The sequence below is a fragment of the Marmota marmota genome, unplaced genomic scaffold (assembly GCF_001458135.2).
Source record: "Marmota marmota marmota unplaced genomic scaffold, marMar, whole genome shotgun sequence".
Taxonomy (NCBI): domain Eukaryota; kingdom Metazoa; phylum Chordata; class Mammalia; order Rodentia; family Sciuridae; genus Marmota; species Marmota marmota.
The window spans coordinates 1,408,710-1,427,857 of record NW_026000185.1 but is presented as its reverse complement, the minus strand read 5'-3'; the positions used below and the strand labels follow the sequence as shown (position 1 = coordinate 1,427,857).

Here is a 19,148-nt window from a genome sequence, read left to right as displayed (position 1 = left end):
GTTGCTTAGGGACTTGTAAGTGGCTGAGGCTGGCTTTGAACTCGCAATCCTCCTGCCTCAGCCTCCCGAGCCACTGGGATGACAGGTGTGGGCCACCGTGACCAGCCAGAGACAGACTTTTAAAATTTTTCAGAAGGATGGGTCTGGGGGACACCCAGGAGATGAGGGGAGAAGGACATGCTGGGGATGAGGGGTGACGGCCAGGCCCCGGAAGTCATGGTTCCAGCAAGACTGAGGGGAGGGCTATCCTTGTTGCTTGGGGAGTTCAATAAAGGCCGCGTGGCGTGTCCCCGGCAGGTGTGTCTGCCGACCTGTTATCGTGTGATTACCGTAGTAATAGGGTTATTCTGAGTCACACTCACATCCAGCCACAGATGTGCCATTGGCAACGACACCCGCGATTTAAGAGAACCAGCCCCCGTCACTCACTTGATCTTGACGAACTTCCGACAGGGCACCGTGTTCCTCACGCACGTCTCGGTCAGCGGGTCTATGTCCTCCACGATGACGAAGGGAGCCTCCTCCAGGGTGACGATGCTCAGGTGGTTGTCGTCCGGCTCGCAGTCGGAGAAGGACTTGTACCTGGGCCACACGGCGTGCCGCAGGCTCAGGCTCTGGTTCTCCCACTTCCCCACCTGCATCAAACACAGAGGCCACTCGCTCTCCTGCCCCAGGACTCCCTGCAGGGCCAGGCCCGCCCCCTAGGCGTCCTGGGGGGCAGCATCCCTCCTGAGGGCGTTCCTGCTGCGAACTTCAACATGTGCACAGTTAGGAGCTAAGAGAAATGAAAAAGGAAAGGGTACAGAGCACCGGGCAGCTCCACCTCCCAGATCCCGCCTGGAATCACTACACCGGCACGTCTGGGGGACGTCCCAGCACTGCCACCCTCACGGCTCCCCGGGACCCCTGGAGCGAAGGAAGCAGCAGGGACCTGGAGGATGACCAGCCTGCAGCTCTGAGGTGTGCACATCTGAATCCCAGAGCTTCTGCCCCCTCATCGGACAGAGGCCCAGCCACACCTGGGAGTCTCACAGGGCCATGCCTGGCACGTGGTGGAGACTCCTACCTTCTCTTCAAGTTACAGAGGAGAGAAAGGAACAAAGGTAAAAAGGTGCTAAGAAAAGAAAGTACAAGAGGAAAGGGGAGAAGAAGATGCCGTAAGACGTAGTCAGCGAGGAAAGCAGAGACCTGGTGGAAGGGACAACCCAGAGGGACAGCAGGTGACGGGATGAGAAGCATCCTTCCAATCCCGGATACAGCTCCCGTTTAAGTTGCAAATTAAGTTGAACTTTGGTTAATCCGCACAGAGGGGAGACGCTGCTGCTTAGTGTACACGGAGACCTGTCAAAACAGAATCGATTGCATCCCCTCAGAGCGGCAGTCGGCCTCCGAGCAAAATCAAATTGAAGGCTGTAGGTTTTGAACCTTAATTCTATTTGACAGGTTATTGGCACTATTCACATTCCTGCCGGGAGGAAGCTGCCCCACGGCCTCTCTCGCCGTCCTCCTCCTGCTCCCACGCAGGGTGCTTGACACCGCAGGTCAGCACTTCATCTGTAACACCCACCTCCAGGAAAACACCTGGTCTGCAAAACTAAGTGCAGGCGCAGGCCCATCTGAGCCGTCGTGACCCACTCACCTCTCCCCCCGCGACCTAGTGTGGCCAGAAATGAACCAACCGGAGGCCCTTCAGGAGATTCAGACGCCCTGCACCAGACAGGAGGGGGCGGGCAAGGAGGGGGCGGGTCCCTGATCCCTGCACTGCCTCATCATTTGGGCTGGCTGTAAAGAAACATCCATGTGGCTGATCACAACGTGCTCTAGCTTCTGTGACCCTGTCTCCTTAAGGTAGGAAGGTCAGCAGAGCTCTTTGCAAGGTGCTCGTATGTGCCACACGGGCTCGGGAGAACATGGGGCCCATCGGATTCTTCTTTCATTCCACATGGATCCACTGAACACCTACTATGTGCTGACACCAGCCGAGGAACAATCCTGGATTGTTCTTAGAAAGACTTCTGCCATCTTAGAGCTACCAATCAGCTGCAATAATAGGGTTATTACAGTGGCTTGGGAGGCTGAGGCAGGAGGATCGCAAGTTCAGAGCCAGCCTCAGCAACTTAGCAAAGACAGAGATCTAACCAATAATGCTGAACACAGATACAAAGATTTGCACACTTTTTCCTTTGGAATATGTTATACTAACCCCCTTTCTTCCCATTTGTCTTTGAAAACTCAAACACCACCTTTGAGAGAGGTTGGGTAGCTTAGTGGAACAGCTTTGGGGGTCAAGTAGAACGAGGGAAGAAGGACGAGGGGTTCTTACTGGCTTCACCCTCTAGCTGAACAGGCTGGGGAAAGCCCTTTTACCTGAGCTTCTCTTTCTCTGTTAAAATACAGAGAGAAAAAAAGAGAATTCCTTTAAGGACTGCAGGGAGGTTTGAATGAGCCACTGCTGTCCGTCACACACGGAACCGACACCCAGTGAGGCACGTGACATCACTATTCTGTTGCTGTTGCTGTTGGCATTTGAGACAGAGATCAAATGTCAGCTTATTTGTAAAGTGGTTCTTGCTTTTCCTAGAAATCTAGAATTCTGCATCTCTCTCTACCACAGCGTGTTGATACTATCTATGATCATAACAAGGTCACAGCTGACACTTCTGTGTTCAGGAAGGGTGTCCGTCTCACCACTTAGTCTAATTCCACCAAATCCAACATGGTGAGAAGGGAAACATGGAGAGGTTATGTGAGCTGCTCAAAGTCACACAGCAAGCAGGTGCAGAATGAGATACACCACGGGGCTGTCTGACTCCACGGGGTTTCCCATCAAATACTCAGTGCTTCTACCAACTGAGCAATGATGACATCGCTCTACCTACAAGGCCCTTCCTTCCTTGCAGACCTGGCTCCAGACATCCCAAGATAACATAGATCAAGGCTTGAACGAGCCCTGAACTAGTTGGTTACGCATTGGCCTCACTGCACACCAGACATCAAGGACAAGAGCCAGCCCCAGAGTGACTCATGGGGAAAGAGTCACCAGCTCCAGAGTGTGGTGTCTTCCTAGCTCCCGGCTGCTGCCCGCTTCCCGTCACATCCATGCAAGGACCCATGTGTCAGCCCAGGAGGACGGAGGGAGGTGGCAGGTGGAGAGTGCTTGATCAGGAACGGAAGCTTCTGGGTAAACACTGCCCCAGATCCTGAGGGCTCTCTCCTTCTCTCCTGAGTCCACAGCTTCTTCAGGACCCATCTCAAACACCAAGAGTCCCAACTCCAAGACTGTCTACCAGATCCGAAGCTGGAGGACAGGCTGAGCGTTGGCATTCCGCACCCAAAGCAAAATACCGGGGAGCGAGGATCTCTCCCAGCAACCTCCGTCTCCCAGACTCCGAGCCATGGAGGTGGCTGTCTGCACAGTCCTGGGAATTAAATTTCCCTGGACAGCAAAGGCACCGTGCTCTCACCACCTGGAAAGGCAATCCAGCCACCCTGCAGTGTTCACAGGGAAAGCAAGACTCCACGTGATAAACCCGGAACTGGGGGTCAGGAAGCCTTGGTCTCCATCCTCACATTGTCTCTGCTAACCCCAGTTTGCAGGGGCAGGAAACAGGCTTGGAGCCTCCACACTCCAAGCGTTTCTCTTTGGAAATTGTGTCCCAGATGGAAGAGCCCTGCGCACTCTGAAAACGGTAGCTAGCCATCTCATTCCACCTTGGACCTGATGGTGACACCCCTGCTGTTCTCTAAAATGGACCTTCTTCCTTTTCCAAGGCCCTTCTCCATGATGCACTCCACACTCTACTGACATCAAGACCCATAAAAAGCTGCTCTGAGGAGTGAGCCAAACCGAGATCACAGCACCCTTCCTTTAGCTCCACGTTTTCTGAGGCAGAGACCAGTACATCAGAGCAGGTGAACGACGCAGCCACTGCGGTCACGTGAGCCTGTATCTGGAGCTAGAAAGGGAAGGTCTCCGGGGACAGGTGGCCGAAGGCCTGGTTAGACGGAAGGAGGAGCCGGACAGAAGGCACACCTGTGCACGGCATGGGGTCCAGGCTCACGCGCGTGCCTGGAGGGGTTCCACTGAATTTTCAGGAATCACCTCGGTGCTGTGGACCCTTCCCCATCCTCCCTCTCGTGGAGCAGAAGGAAAGGGCTCAGCCTCATGAATGGCCTGGACTCAGCAGAGTCAGTCGGTTACAGTCAGATTTTTTTGCTAGTGTGACCAAAAGACCTAAGAGAACAATCAGAGGAGGGAAAGCTTATTTGGGGGCTCACAGTCTCAGAGGTCTCAGTCCACCGAGAGCCGGCTCCATCGTTGAGGGCTTGAAGTGGGGCTAAGAGCGTGGGGAGGGTCTGGGGGAGGAGAGCCATCGAAGACATCCACAGGAAGCAGAGAGAGACTCCACTCACCAGAAACAACACGTCCCCCACGACTGCCAGCCACGCCCCACCTGCCTCCAGTCCCCACTCAACCAACCCCTACCAGGGGGTTAGTCCACTGACTGGGCCGAGGCTGCCGTAGCCCAAGCACTTCACCTCTGAGCCTCCTTCCATTGTCTCACACATCTCCATCCGTCCATAACACAGATGAGCAGATTTAGATCCTGCCCGACCCTAGCCACGTGACCTTGAACAACCTTGGTTTCTGCAAACACCACATGGTAACGTTCCATTTCACAGTCATCGTGAGGGTTCTCGGGGGTTCAGGACAGCAAACCTTTGCGAGCACACGGTACCTGGCCCACAGAAGGTCCCCTGCTGGTCCTGTGGTCCTTCAGTCAACATGTACCAAGTCTCTCTTTGAGAAGAGGAGAAGCTTTTGCAGGGGAAGCGCAGACCGAGGCAGTGGAGACCAACCCGAGTTCCTGCCATGACGTGCCCTTGACGGGTCCTCTTCTTGGTCTCGGCCTCCGCACCTCTAACAGGACATGAGGGGTTGGGTTTGCACTAGGGGACCCCTAGGGCCTTTCAGATCTGAGCTTCTGTGTAAAATACAGGGGCGAAGTTGTCTTCTCAGCCCTTCCCCGATTCGGGACCAGGTACCAGTAGAGAATGAGAAGAGGGTGAGGGTAGCGCTCCTCGCTCGATGTTTACTTCTGGACGGTCAGGGCAGAGGGACGCGCCTGGCTCTGGAGAAGGTGGCAGGAGGTTCTGAGAATCCACCAGAGGGCTGAGGGGCACAGGGTGCGGTCCGCAGAGCCCTCCGAGCTGCAGGAACCAGTGGGCCCCAGGCCAGAGGCTTCACACCAAGTGGACTTTTCATCTTCGAGAAAGAGGCACAAGCCCAAATACCGGCTCCGCCACGTTCCTGCTGTCGCGCTGTGGACACTGATGACCGAGTCACTGTTCACACTGCTGGGTGTGAGCATGGGCTTCAGGGAACAGTGCTGACGGGTCTCCAGGCATTTCCATCCTCAGCGCAGCTCCAGGAAGCAGGTAACCATGACGACCCTCGTTACATCATGAGGAGACTGAAGAGGGACAAGCCTCGCTCAGGTCATGCCATCAGGGCCACCGCAGGATGTAAGTCAGACAGCGAGAATGAAGAGCGCGGCTCACTCCCTGTCACTCTCAGAAATGGGTGTCTGTGTTAAAGGTACCTGCCTCATAGAGTAGTAAGGGCTCATAGGTGAGGAAGGCGGCTCCTATTTCTGCCTGACACTGGCTGAAAGATCAGTCCCTGTGGTCCTAAGCCAGACCCGCGACGACACGCAGCTCTCACCCTCTCCCTCTCACAGACGAGGAGACCGAGGCAGGGAGTCGCCCTGGTTTGAAATGGGTAGGACCAGGCTTTGAACCCAGGACTCATCTTAGAATCACCGAGGAAACAATCTGAGGTTTTCACTCTGGAAACAAAGACTGACCTCACCCTGCAGACCTCTGCAAACACCACCTCTGCCAGATGCTCACGGCACACGTCCTCCCACGTGGGCCTCCTCCAGAAACCCATGACCTCAGTCTCATCATGGAACATAAAAGTCTTCACTGAGGAACATTCTAGAAAATATCTGCCAAGGTCATCAAAGAACAAGGAAGTCTAAGGAACTGTCACAGCTGAGAGGAGCTAAGGAGATATCAGGATTAAATGTACTTGGTTTCCTGGATCAGAAATCAGACGGAACAGAAAAAAGGGATTAGATAAAATCTGAGCAAATCCCACGGGCTTTACCTAATGGTGGTATATCATTGGCTCATTAATTGTGAAAAAATAGACCATGCTAATGTCAGATGTTAACAACCAGAGAAACTGGGCACGGGGCACATGAGGAGGTGCTATATGTAAAAATATTTTTTTCTGTAAATATAAAACTATTCTAAACTAAAAATTTCATACAATTTTTTTCCCGAAATTCAAAAGGGAATATTTTAATATAAGAAGCACATTTCCAGAGACAGAGGGGCCCGGTTGCCAGGGATGTGACCCTGGGGCCATTCAGTCTGCCGTGGGATCCAGATGGCCTCTTACCGACTGTGCCACTTGGTGAATTGCTTCCTGTCTTTTTGCCTCAGTTTATCACTAAAAATGGGATGAGGCAACGGCGCGACTCACGGGGTGGTTGAGAGGACCTGATTCCCAAGTTAGTCACAAAGCATGAACCACATGCCCAGCGCCATCCTGCCTTGCTCATTTGCTCTGTTTAAATCAACGGGGAGGACTTCAAAAGGGGAGTGCATATTGTGTCTGAAGGACATAAAAAGAAGAAAAACTGCTCTGCCTGTCCACATCCATTTCCTGACTACCTTGGCTACAGCACAGTGGTTTTCCCCTGGAGACATCTGGCTTCCAAGTTCAAGAAGGCCCATGTCCCTTATTTGGCAAATGGGTTCATGGAGTCCCCTAGCCACAGCCATGGGACCAGTGATGTGCGTGACCTAAGCTGCGCCAATGGGTTTCCCTGGGGGGACTACGCGGATGCATGGTCCTGCCAGGACCACCTCTCAGAGGATGGACACTGGGCTAAGAATCAGGGAGGTGGCCCCAGGAGGGACGCTGCTGCTCTAGCTGCCGACCCCCACTGGGCCCTTCTCATGTGGGGGCCGCGCCTGCACTGCTCTGATCCCCATGAACTGCACACACAGCGGAAGTTAAGGACCCACTGTTTTTATCTCTACCCCGGGATTCAAGTTCTTGGACTTAAAAACAGTCAAAGAGGCCACTTGGGAGGAAAAAAATCTTAACCTTCAAAATAAACTGAACTTTGGTGATAAACCTCTGAGTATTCTCCGCCAATACGCTGAAGTGGTGAGGACAAGGGGAAACAATGACCTCTGATGGAGAACAGTGATTCTGCTGAAAGAAATATAGAAAGGCAAAATTAACTTTGTAATGACTTTTTTCATCCATTCTTATTAATAAAATTTAAATATGGAGCTTTTTAGGAGGCTCACTACTCCTTGGCTCCTAGAAAGCGTTCCAGGAAAGGGCAGCAATTGCCCACTGACATGTTCAGCCAGTGGTCTCTGGGAGCGTGGATGATTCCATCTCCAGAAGCTGCCTCGCGTTCCTATCTACCCCTTCGTGTCTGGATAGATTCACAGACACCACGGCACCTGCAGAAGGCTGGAGAAACCAGGTTAATAGATGCAAGCGGCTCTTCGTTCAAAGGGAGATGAGCGTTTGATCTTATTTGATCTACTTATGAAATGCTTACAAGAGACAATTAAAACAGCCTCATAACTGGTCTTTTGATCTCCAAAGCCACCCACCACGATCGTATTTCTAAGTACCCAACTCAGGGGTCCGGCCCTGCTCACATCCTTCCACCATGCAGGCTGTGCACAGAATCCCACCTCTCTGCATGGGTGTGCGCCAATCCACCTCTCCCCCCTCCTTCCCTCCCACTCCCCACCCTTTTCCCATCTCACACTGAAACGCAGACATGCACACCTTCACACATACATGCACTTACACCTACACGCACTCACTACTAAACCCCCTGCCCTCCATGACCTACACCTCTATACGCAAGCCCACACAACACACATCTACACACAAGAGCACTCTTGCCCACTCAGGCTCACAGTATGATCACTCACAACCACACACACACACCGAACACACTTACGCTCACACCTCTGTGCACACATGCACGCTCTTGCACACAGACAAGAGGCTCTACTAAGCTGATAGGGTGCATGCACTTTTCACCAGACGCACCCCGGATGACACCCGCTTCCTGCCTGTGTCTGGAGCGCCCCTGGTCCTGCTGACCTCCTACCCTTTCTTTTCTGGCGTGGCTCGAATGCCAGTTCTTCCTGGGGGCCTGATTCCCCAGCTGGAATTCATTTTTACCTTTCCTGAGTCTCTAGAACTTTCTCTTTTGTTCATGCATGAGCTCAACACACGTTGTTGGTTCATTTGGGGATTCGCCAGGTGCCAGGCACTGCGGAGCCCCTGGAGCTACACTGTCAACAGTCCCTGGAGGCGATCTTCCTGTCTGGCTGCAGAGGAGAGCAGTGAAAGGAGATGAGTGTTGCACCCGGGAGGAGACAGGAGGCTGGGGAAGAAGAGAGCTTCCTGTTGCCGAGGAGAATCAAGAGCTCTTCCGACAGGAAGTGATTCCAAACAGGCAGCAGATCAGAAGAAACCACGTGTTCCTGTTAGGGTTCGCCTTTGGCCTGTGGACAGCTGAAGTGTGTGGGCAAGGCCAGGGGACTTACTGGTGATTTCAAGCAGGGGAGTCACACCCCTGACTGCGAGAGGTCCCTGGGGACCCTTCCTCCTAATGCAGGGCAGGGAAAGGGGTGTGGCTAACATGGGCTGGGCGGCAGCTGCAAGGGTCTGGATGACAGAAAGCCGTGCGGTGAGTCAGGCATGACTTCAGGGGACCTCAACAGGACTCAGAGGCTGACCCACTGGGGGGTGCAGAGGGAGGTCCAGCTGGCCTGAACTACAGCCTTGTAGACTGTCCTGGCCGCCTGGTAGTACAGGGCTCAGCCCCCGCCAGTCGCAAAACCGTTGCTGGACTGAACTCAGTTCAGACTACGGCGTAGCATCCATTTTTACTTAGAATTCAAAGTTAAAAGAGGAAATTGCCTGTTTACCCAGTTCCTCTCCTTGGAGACCAGTCAATAGGGATTGCAAGACTGAAAATCAGAGAGGAGATTCATTAAAACTGACCAAGGCAGAAGAGTGCCTGCCGCCTGCTCTCAGGCCCACCGGGGCCCGGGGAGCTCGCTGGGTGATCTCCTCACCACGGGGACAGGCTTTAAAACAAACACTTCAGTTGGGCAAGACATCAGAGAACAATCTCCCTCCACCTGAAACATCAAGTCCTCCAAAGGCCGAGATGAATGGCGGTGAAGGAGACATGAAGTGATCTAACGTAGGCAGCATGTCGATGGGCAGCACTTCCACACCTCCACACGCACACCCGACGCTCCCAGCTGACAGCAGGTTTACACACAGGTAATTCTGGGCTCTGAGTTGCCGCTTGAAACCAAAAGCAGATCTGAGTTTGATCTATCTGGAAACCACGACTAAGATGTCAGATCCACCCTGTGGCTCGATAGCGAGTGGAAACGAGCACTGTCTGGTACTCGGAGTACTTTGAGAATGGAGGCCGTGTTTTTCTTTTTCACCAATATCTGATTTCAGGATCGTCTGTGGCAGTTAGTGTGCTGAAACCACGTGTCTCCGTGGAACTCCGTTTCCCCTACGCGGTGTATGCGAACAAACATCTACAAAGGCACTGCCGAGAAGCAGGTGTGGGCCAGGCCCACCTGTGCTAGGATGCCCCCCGGGCCTCGGTGGTCACTGGTTAGGTCACTGCTGGCCAGATGCTGAGAGACGGCACTGTCCTGAGTGCACTGATGGAGAGTTGGTGGGTGCGTGGGAGTTTTACATGACTAAGAACCTCCCCTGGGGACTGACTGGGAGCGCAGACACCTGCATGGGGAGTCAGAATCAGCAGATCTGGGAGCGAGGCCAGGACTTTGCAGGCAGCCTCCACTGGGCTCCGGTGGCCTAAGAACCCTATTGGAGAAGCATCAGGAGGATCGGAACTTTGGATCAAATGGGACCTCAAATAAGGATGGAAACCTTTCTTCTTGGGCTACTTACGTAACCAGTGCAGTTGCCAGCAGATCTAAATGAGCTTAATCAGCTATTAGAGTCTTAATTAAATTCCTCTCAGTTGAAATTTCCGAATTGCCTAATTGTTACACGGCACACATTGGAGCGGTGGGTTTTTTTTCTTCCTACAATAACGGCTCTCAGGATGATCTCATATCTCTGTGGATAACAGCGTCGACTGTCCCAGGCCCCAGCACGGGCTCGTCTTTCACCGAGACGTGTTTTGATCTCCCTCAGTTTCCAGGAACAATCTGCGCATCTGCATCCATTCTTCTCTTGGGTTCAGCCAGCGAAAGAACAGCTCCATGCATGTTCAAGTTTAAAATTTAAATTTCAAAATGAAAGTCTGCGGCCCAGGGAGCTACTTCTCCTCTAGGAGTCGTGTATTATCTCCAGTCCTCTGGAACGCCTCTGTTCCCGGGTCCCCGGGGACGGATAGAAGTCCTATTTCTTTGGTTTACTTTTAATTCTTTGTGTGCTCTTAAAAGTGATGTGTTCTGTTAATTAGCTAAGCCGTTAATAGTGTTTTCTTTCTCCTCTTTGATTCCGCATTGGAATGATATAACATCAGAGACTTGAAAAATCAGCAAAAAAGTAAAAAAGCAGCTCTTTCATAATCACTGATTAATTTTCCGAACAGGCTCTTGAGGGTCCTTCATTGTGTAACTTCTGTGCCCGCCCGCCCTCCGTGGGCTGTAACAATATGACGATAATTACTGAGTAATTAATAAGGGTCGTCGCCGGCGTCTATTGAGGGGCTGCCCACCCCTGTGGGCATTTCCCGTTTCACCCTCATAGTCCTGGAAGGGAAAAGGCCATTATCACCCCCATTTTACAGACTGAAAAACAGGGAACTTAAGATCAAACAGCAAGTGAGAGGACCCGGAGTCCAGCTGAGGGCATCTGGCCGCTGAGCCTTGGGTCCAGTACAGCAAGGTGGACATCATGTTTGCTTTGGAAAATATCTAGAGAAATATGAGTGTTTTGCCTTGTCGAGGGAACATTCCATGGATCGACGGGGCGTCGAGGAGTTAGCCCCCTGTAAGGGACAGTGCCATGTTCCAAGAGTGGCCACACCTGGATTCTGTTCCCCAGAGTGAAGAGCTTCCCCTCTGGGGGAGGAACTCGGGTTTCATTGCCTGTCAAGCAGGAGGGAGGAGGAGGCGGTGGTCCTGCAGTTTGCTCTCCTGCACCAGGGATCTTCCCGCTCCGTGGGCCTGCGAGCTGATTCCTCTAAGACCCTGAGTTCCACCACAGAAAAGCTTCTAACAGCACAGCCGCCGGGCTCTCCCTTTGCAGCCTTGGGCTCAGATGCTGCCACTTCCACCCTGGACATCCAAAGGCAAGCCAGCTGTGCCGAGGTGGCCTGTGTGACAGGTGACCTGGAGGCTCCATCCAGGAGGAAAGTCGATGAGACCGCTTGGCCCCTGCCGTGACCTCCACCCAGCGCATAGCGCATAGAGGGACGGGAGGGAGGGTTCCGTCTCCCCCCTGGACTCTCCTGCCGCACGTGAGACACCAGCAGTCCAACGCACGATCCTGTTCACACTGCTGCGTCTGTTAGTGTCGAAACCCAGACATAAGCTTGATTGAGCTCCTCAAGGGCTGCTGAGCGGAAGGAGGAAGGCAGAGTGCACACAGAGCAGAGACCCAAAGGGAAAGGGCCCACCGGGGGTGAAACGGGGGGGGGGGNCTCATTTGCTGGGATAACCAATTCATTTTGAACAGCCTGAAGCAGGCCAGAGACCCCCACCCAGGAGACCCTTGCCATAACTAAGCTTCTCCAGAGACCCTCAAAAGTTCTGTGTAGCATGATTGTTCTTGGTCCCTCGCGAGGTGGACGGTGTGTGCGCAGGGTCTGGGCTCCAGGTCTCCAGCCTGGGTGGGGCCTTCACAAAGGCGTTCACCTCTCGAAGGACTAGAGTCAGGTCCAGGGAACCAGGTGGTGGGGGGAAAGGGGAGGGGACTCTCTGTTTCCCTGACACGGATTTTCCCAGAGGGTGTCCTTGGCCTGAAGTGGGTGCCAAACTGCTTTTGTGTCCACTTCTACAGATGTGAGCCTCTGAGCCCCTCCCCTTACGCCCTGGGTATAAAGCTCTAAAACCTTCTGAACTCGGGATTCAGGGGGGGATTCGACGGAAGCCAGAAGCCCCCCTTTGAACCTGGCTGCAGCCAACAGACCTGCTCCGTGCTGTTCCTCTGTGCCCCGACTCATCTGTCCTACCTCAATAGGACTTAAAAAAATAAAATAAAGACCTTAAAAAGCGACCAGATTCTGGAGTGCGTAACCACTTATCAAAGGAGGCAAGTCCCAGGTCCTCCAGCGGCCGACAGTTTCAATGCCTCAAAGCGGACTCCAGGGATGGCAGAGGCCAAAGCTCACAGATTTCCTCAGTCAGCATTATGTAAAGGAGCCAATTCCATTTGGATCTCGGCCCTGGACGGTTCAAAGCTAACCTCATTGACGGCCGTCCGCAGAGTTTTAAAATAAGGTTACAGGCCTGGGGGTATCGATCAGGTGAAAAGCATTTCATCCTCTTGCCCATGAAAAGTTATTGGGCTGTGAGTGTGGAAGTGTTGGGAACTTAGTAGCAGGTCTCAGATGGGCTTTTGTGCTTCTGTATCTAGGACAAAATAATAAATTTAAATCTTTAAGATGGACGTTTTCCTCCTTCCAAATGAAAGGGCGAGCCAGAGCTTGGAGCCTGGGGCGAGCCTGGGGCCCTGCTAGTTATTACAGGACGTGCGCCGAAGCCCTCTTGCACGGGCGAACTCCATTGCCGTGATGAAATGCACAAGGATCAGAATTTCAATTCTCCTTAGATAGGATGCTACTTTGACAATCATTTTTCTTGGCTCAGCTCTGGCCCCAAACTACTTTGCTCCAAGCTCGTCTGAGCCCTAAAGTATTCCAGCCTGAGGATCCTTTGAAATACTGAAGCCAACAGAAGATTTAATGGTCAGGAAACAGTAATAAGCTTAAACACAGCTTTGCCCACTGTTAAAAACGCGACTACCAGGAGGCAGTGGGGGGGAGGAGGCCCCGATGGGAACAGGCCAGATAAGACCAGCTGCTTCAGAAAACAGAGCCGCCGTAACCCTCGACTGTCCGTCCAATTTCACCCAGACCAATTATCCCCACCTCAGACATGAATCCACAACTGCAGAGCCCCGTGGAGACTCTGGAGGAAATGAGGACTGGGAGGACCCATCGGGCAGCTGCTCAGCGCTGGGCTTCCTGCAAAATCATCCTGGCTGAAAAAATGCCCTACAGTCGGGGGAAGAAGACCCAAGTTCAAGTTCAACTCTGATGCTTATGAGCTGTGTGACTGAGTTAGAGCAAAGATTTTCAGATTCACACAACTGTAACCACAGGCAGAATCCCAAGACCCCTGATTACTTTATTGTAACCGATCAGCAACGCTGTTCTCCAAGCCCTCAGTGACTTAGGGTTCAATGACCTAGTTCATGGGTCATTCATTCAATAATGTTTAGTGCTTATTAGCCACGAAGGGACTCTAAACCAAGGGTCAGCAAACTACGGACCGGGACCAAACACTTTTGTACAGCCCACGAGCTGAGTCTGGGTTTTCCATTTTCACGTGGTTAAAAATGGACACAATAATTACACTTGTGACATATGAAAATCATATGAGATTTGAATGTGTGCCCATGAATGAAGTTAGATTGGAACACAGCAGGCGCATCTCCTACTGGATCCTCTACACGGGCTTTCATACCAAAACAGCAAGTTGGGTCCTAGCCAAAGCGACGGTGTGGCCCACAAAACTAAAGGATCGACCAGCCGCCCCCTTACATAAAAAGTCTGCCAGCCCCTGCTCTAACCCCTGTGGACGGGGACCCACTGACCAGCGAGGACGATCAAGTGCTCTCAGGACGAATGACACTGTACAATGAAAGGGAACAAGAGGCAAAGGGTCAAGGTGAAGCAGAGGCCGGGGAGCATGAGAAGCGAGAGAGCAGGTCTGGTAACCCAGGAGGACATTTGGAAAGGTGCAGTGACCAGGGGAGCCGCGGAAGTCTGCGAAGGACTTGGAAGGAACCAGTAGGTGGGACTGTCCCTGTGGACGGAAGCTTAGAGGGTGGCCTTGGGGAGCACGTGGAGAACCAGGAGTTCATCCAGACTGGGCGAAGGGCGCAGTGTTCAAAAGGGACCCAAGGAGACAGGAAGTCCCTGGGTCGGGGCTGAGGTCCCCAGGTGCACACTGGAATCAGCCTTTGCCTCCCTTGATGATGGGCGCGTCTGGGGCTAATACTGGTGACTTCCCCCACGTCTGTCTGGCAGTGAGCCCTCCCACATTTGGATGTAGCCTATTTGCGAATATTTGACGTCCATTCCCTAATCAGTGGGCTCCTACTTGTCAGATAATTTGCTTAAATGTAGGGGTCAGGCTTTTGGTCCTCTCTCCCATCACTACCGCCAGTCCACTTTGGCCACTGTTCCTCTGGGGAACGTTCACTCAGAACAGCTGGATGGCAATGATTTGAGACTCAGGAAATCCAGCCGCACTCGGCTCTTCTCAGCGTCTCTTCTTGGACACTATTTCGACCCCAGGGCCCTGGCCCTTCTGATTGCTCCCAAGGCTCTGCTGCATGCTCCCACATCTCCTGCCCCCCGGCCAATACCTCATCCTCTAGCACCTCAGCAGACTTTCCCCCACCCACAAGGATCCTGCCCCGACTTTGTCCTCTCCTGTCACCACCCAGCGCCACAACCCCCAGCTGAGCCAACCCAGCCACTTCTCACCTGGAAACCACCAGTTCAGGTGGAGAACACCACGTGACCACAGAGATGAATGGCGTCTCCAGTTTAAGGACTCCCTGTGCAGCTGAGCATCTTTCTCTTTTTTCCTAATTGCATCTCCCTCGTTCCCTGGAAACTATTTCAAAACTTCACATCTGCCCACGAGACTGACGGCAAGGCTGCCAGCCCCATCCTCTCCCCCCGTTGATGGATCTGCCTCTGATTTCAGATTATACGGACAACCCAGAGCCCACAAACTCACCTGCCTCTGTCCACAGGTCCTCCTCCTCCTTTCTGTCAAGAATGCAGGGGCCCCTGTCTCTGCTCCAGCCTGACACTAAGCCCAACACAGTCACCCTGGACAGTCCTCTTCTGCATTCTCCTCTCCTCTAAAACTGGCCCTCGACGCCCTCCAGGGGCTTTCTCTGCACATTAAGTCCCCAAGGCATGTGACATGAGGGGCCACGCCCTCTTTCCTTGAGTGTCTTCCCCGGGCTGCCACAATCCCACTCTTACCCACTTGCTCGCCTCCTTCTCTGAGCACGTCTTAGGTGTCTTAACCCTCGCCCTGCCCCAGAGGTCCACGCTCAGATCTCCTCTGCTCCCCGTCTCCAGTTACCGTCTCTACGTGGACAGCACTTAGATCGGAAGCCTTTCACCAGCTCCTCTCTGCAGCCTGCAAGAAAACTCAATCTCCTCCTCTTACTTTCCTTCAATCATAAAAGAATATGTACAGTTTCCCATCTGCCTCGAGTTCTGGGAATCTTGTTATGGTTTGGATGTGTCCCTCATCCCCCAAAAGCTCAGTGTGTGGGACAATGAAGGAGCATTCGGAGGTGAGCCCACTAGATGATGAGAGTTGTAGTTGTGACCTAATCTTGACGCGGATGAACAGGTGCTCACTGGAGACAGGTGGGATGTGGCCGGGGAAGGAAGGTCACGGGGGCCTGGGCCTTCGGGGTTCATATTACTCCCTGGAGAACAGAGCCCTCTCTGCCTCCTGCTGCCCTGTCCTGGCTGCTTTCCCTACCAGGCCTCACCTTGGGCTCAGAGGAATGCAGTCAGCCATCGATGCACTGAGACCTCTGAAACTAGGAGCCCTGAACAATCATTTCCTCCCCTAAGTTGTTCTTGGCAGGTCTTTTGGGCAGAGCAGTGAGAAAGCCGACTAGCACAAAGCCCAGTGCTAAAATATTCCTTGGGCACCTCCCCCTCCTTCATCACATTATGTACACACCACCGCCAGGCTTGACGCTCCAGCCTCTGAACGTCTCCCACTGTCCATCTCCCTCCTAACCCTGGGCCACCACCGCAGTGAGGCCCTCAGCTCCACTGGCCTCCGCAGCAGGTCGTCCTCCTGTTTCCCCACGGCCCATCCTGAGGCAGTGGCCCAGGCCTTCCTTTTAAGTCCCCCTGCTAGCCGGTCATGGCACTGTGCTGCCAGAGCCCGTCGGTGGGTTCTCACTACAGACGGCGTAGAGAGAGGACACGACCCTCCGCCGACCTTCCTGGCTCTCTGCATGGCCATTTCTGACAGCCGACTCCTGATCCCACGCCTGCCCCACATCGACGGTGAATCAGAGAACTAATCCCAGGCTCTGGTGCGAGGAGTCCTCCCTGGGTGCCAGTTTCACACCATCACTCACCCTGTGCAGAAAACCCCTCCCACTCCCTGCCGGGTGCACTCCTCACCCCCGTCTGCCCTTCAGAACCCAATGCAGGGGGCAGCTCTCCCGGCAAGCAGTCCCTGAAGCCAACCCTGGGCAGGTGCCTCCTCCTTTCCTTCTCATCAAGGACTGGAGGCACCCACACAGTCATGGCCCCGGGATGCACTCAGGACAGGGTGCTAAATGAACAAGTTAGTAGGTGAGGGTCAGCAGGACCACCAGGAACTATCCATCACCAATGCTCCTTCTCCCCTTCTGGTGACAGGCTCCAAACACAGTATGGATCTGGGAAGTGGCAGAACCTGAGCCTGAATGCCTAGCTCTGAGCCTCAGCAGCTGTGAGGCCTCGGCTGACTTTTCCTGCTGGGCCCCAGTCTCCTCATGGGTCAAGCTGGCGTAAGGAAGCCGTCACGTGATGCTTGTGAACATTTAAAAAATCATGTCTGTACAGCCCTTATTATACCAACTTCCATACAGTCCATGACTGCTCAACCCACGCAAAGTGCTTCTTTGCATACGGGTCTCCGGGAAGGATTCCATTAGCTCATGTAAGTGAACCCCCCAGCAAGATGCATTCAGTTAAGGTTCCTTGCCACCCACCATGCACATGTCCTCTAAGGTCAAGGCTGACCTCCAACTGCAATTTCAGAACAAGCTAGAGTAAGACAGAACAAGACAGGGATCCCAGGCCGGGGCTTGTTTACCGAGATGACGCTTCCTCTAAGGGAAGACGGATCCGCTTTTCATTACTTCTCTCTATTTTAGACAAAACTGATATTGCCACTAATACAATCCCGTGCCCAGAGAACAGGGTCCTGCCAAAGGCAGCCTGGAGTTATTTTAGTTCTATCGATAAATCCGAAGGTCTGGGAATTATTTTCATTTTCACATGCTAGTTTTAGGTTCTGAACAATCGATGCATATCATTAATTTCAGGACCATAAATGCAAGCCGGGCTTTGTTGGATCCTTATGCATGGCCTTGTTCGTGTTCAATTGGCCAAGCAGCTGTATTGGAAAAAGATGAAAAGAAACAGAGAATAAAAGTGACTGGCGACAACAGAAGCTCTGAAAGGAGCACCCTGCTCAGGGAGTGTATGTAGGTCACGACGCAGATGATGACGGAGAAGTCTCGAGTTGTGAGGCCCTTTTCGGGTTACACGCTGCTATTATTTTATTTGACCTTCCTGACAGACTTGCTTAAAGGTGAAAGAGAAATCATTTCACCTTTTCAGAGCAGGAAGCAGATGTTCATTCAAGTAACTTGGCCCAGAAGGCACAACAAATGTGTGAACTTGAACCAGAAGCAGTCTTCTGGCCCAGACATGAAAAAATGTACATGTTTCAGTATTCATCCTGTTGTGTGGGACCCAAGAGAAAACCAACACAAACCTCTTCCTCAAGAGGCTTACCTTCAGGCTTTAAACCCAGTTCCTCGGAGAAAAGACAGTGCGGCCAGGAAGCTCCCAGAAATCCACTCAAAATGCAACAGAACAACCCCAGTAATTGTCATCTAAAACCCCAGATTGCACTTCGCACACATAATGATTCCCATTGATTAAGCTCTTTCTGCTACGTCCCAGGTCCTTTACTGGATGCTGCACTTAAATTACTCAAAATCCCTGAACCTATGAAGTGGCTGGTTGACCACTTTGGTCCTCATCTCTCTCTGGCCCTCACTTCTCTCATACGTAAAATAAAATGAATTGAAACATCTACCACCTCAGGTCGTAGTGAACATGAAATAGGATAAGGTACATGCTGAGTTCAAGGCCTATAGGAGAAGCAGAACTTAAAAACTATTAGGCTGCTGATTACTACTACTACCACTACTACTACTAGGAGTTATATAGGAAAACCAAACTATGTGTTTTCCATTTCAGTTCTCTACCTCCCATGGCACTGGGTGAATTCACCTGCATTATAGAATTTGTATGAGAGCGGGGCACGGTGGCCCACCCTGTAATCTCAGTGGCTTGGGAGGCTGAAGCAGGAGGATCTCGAGTTCAAAGCCAGCCTCAGCAATGGTGAGGCCCTAAGCAACTCAGTGAGACCCTGTCTCTAAGTAAAATACAATACAGGGCTGGGGATGGGGCTCAGTGACAGAGTGCCCCTGAGTCAATCCCTGTTAACTACCCCACCCCCTGGCCAAAAAAAAAAAAAACCCCAAAAAACAGGATCTGAATGAGGAAGGAATACAACAAAGTGGTTAAAGCATAAGCTTTAGACTCAACCAGCAGGTCCTCAAAATACAGCTCAGATTATTGAAAATCAACTTGGTCTCCTTAGTTTTCTCAGGGATAATGAATGGCACCAATATCAAACACTTTTCGTGAACTAATGGACATTGTGGATTTTGAGTTCTGACCACAGGAAGCGTTTAATGAAAGGTGGCTCCAGTGTCCTCTTAGAAGCCCCATGGGGTAGGCACTGTCATTGCTGCCATCAGATGATGGGGACACTGGATGTCTGAGAAACACCAAGACTGACAGTGTTTCAGCTTGGCCTGGGTCTCAGAACTAAGTGTGACCCATGGCCAAACCTGACCCTACAAATGCCCATCAAAACACCCTCTCCCCATGCCTGCTGAGCCGGGAGTGCCACTGTCCCTGCTGAGCACGATGCTGACCTCCCTCTGT

At 52.5% G+C, this 19,148-nt stretch overlaps 1 protein-coding gene across 1 annotated transcript in view; it reads right to left on the bottom strand.

Annotated features, from left to right (window-relative positions):
* Positions 1–19,148, bottom strand: part of Grin2a (glutamate ionotropic receptor NMDA type subunit 2A) — a 324,945-nt gene that overhangs the window by 73,027 nt on the left and 232,770 nt on the right. The window contains exon 6 of the mRNA XM_015490728.2: positions 430–635. Within this exon, the coding sequence (XP_015346214.1) occupies positions 430–635 (206 nt within the window). The remainder of the gene's footprint in view (positions 1–429; positions 636–19,148) is intronic.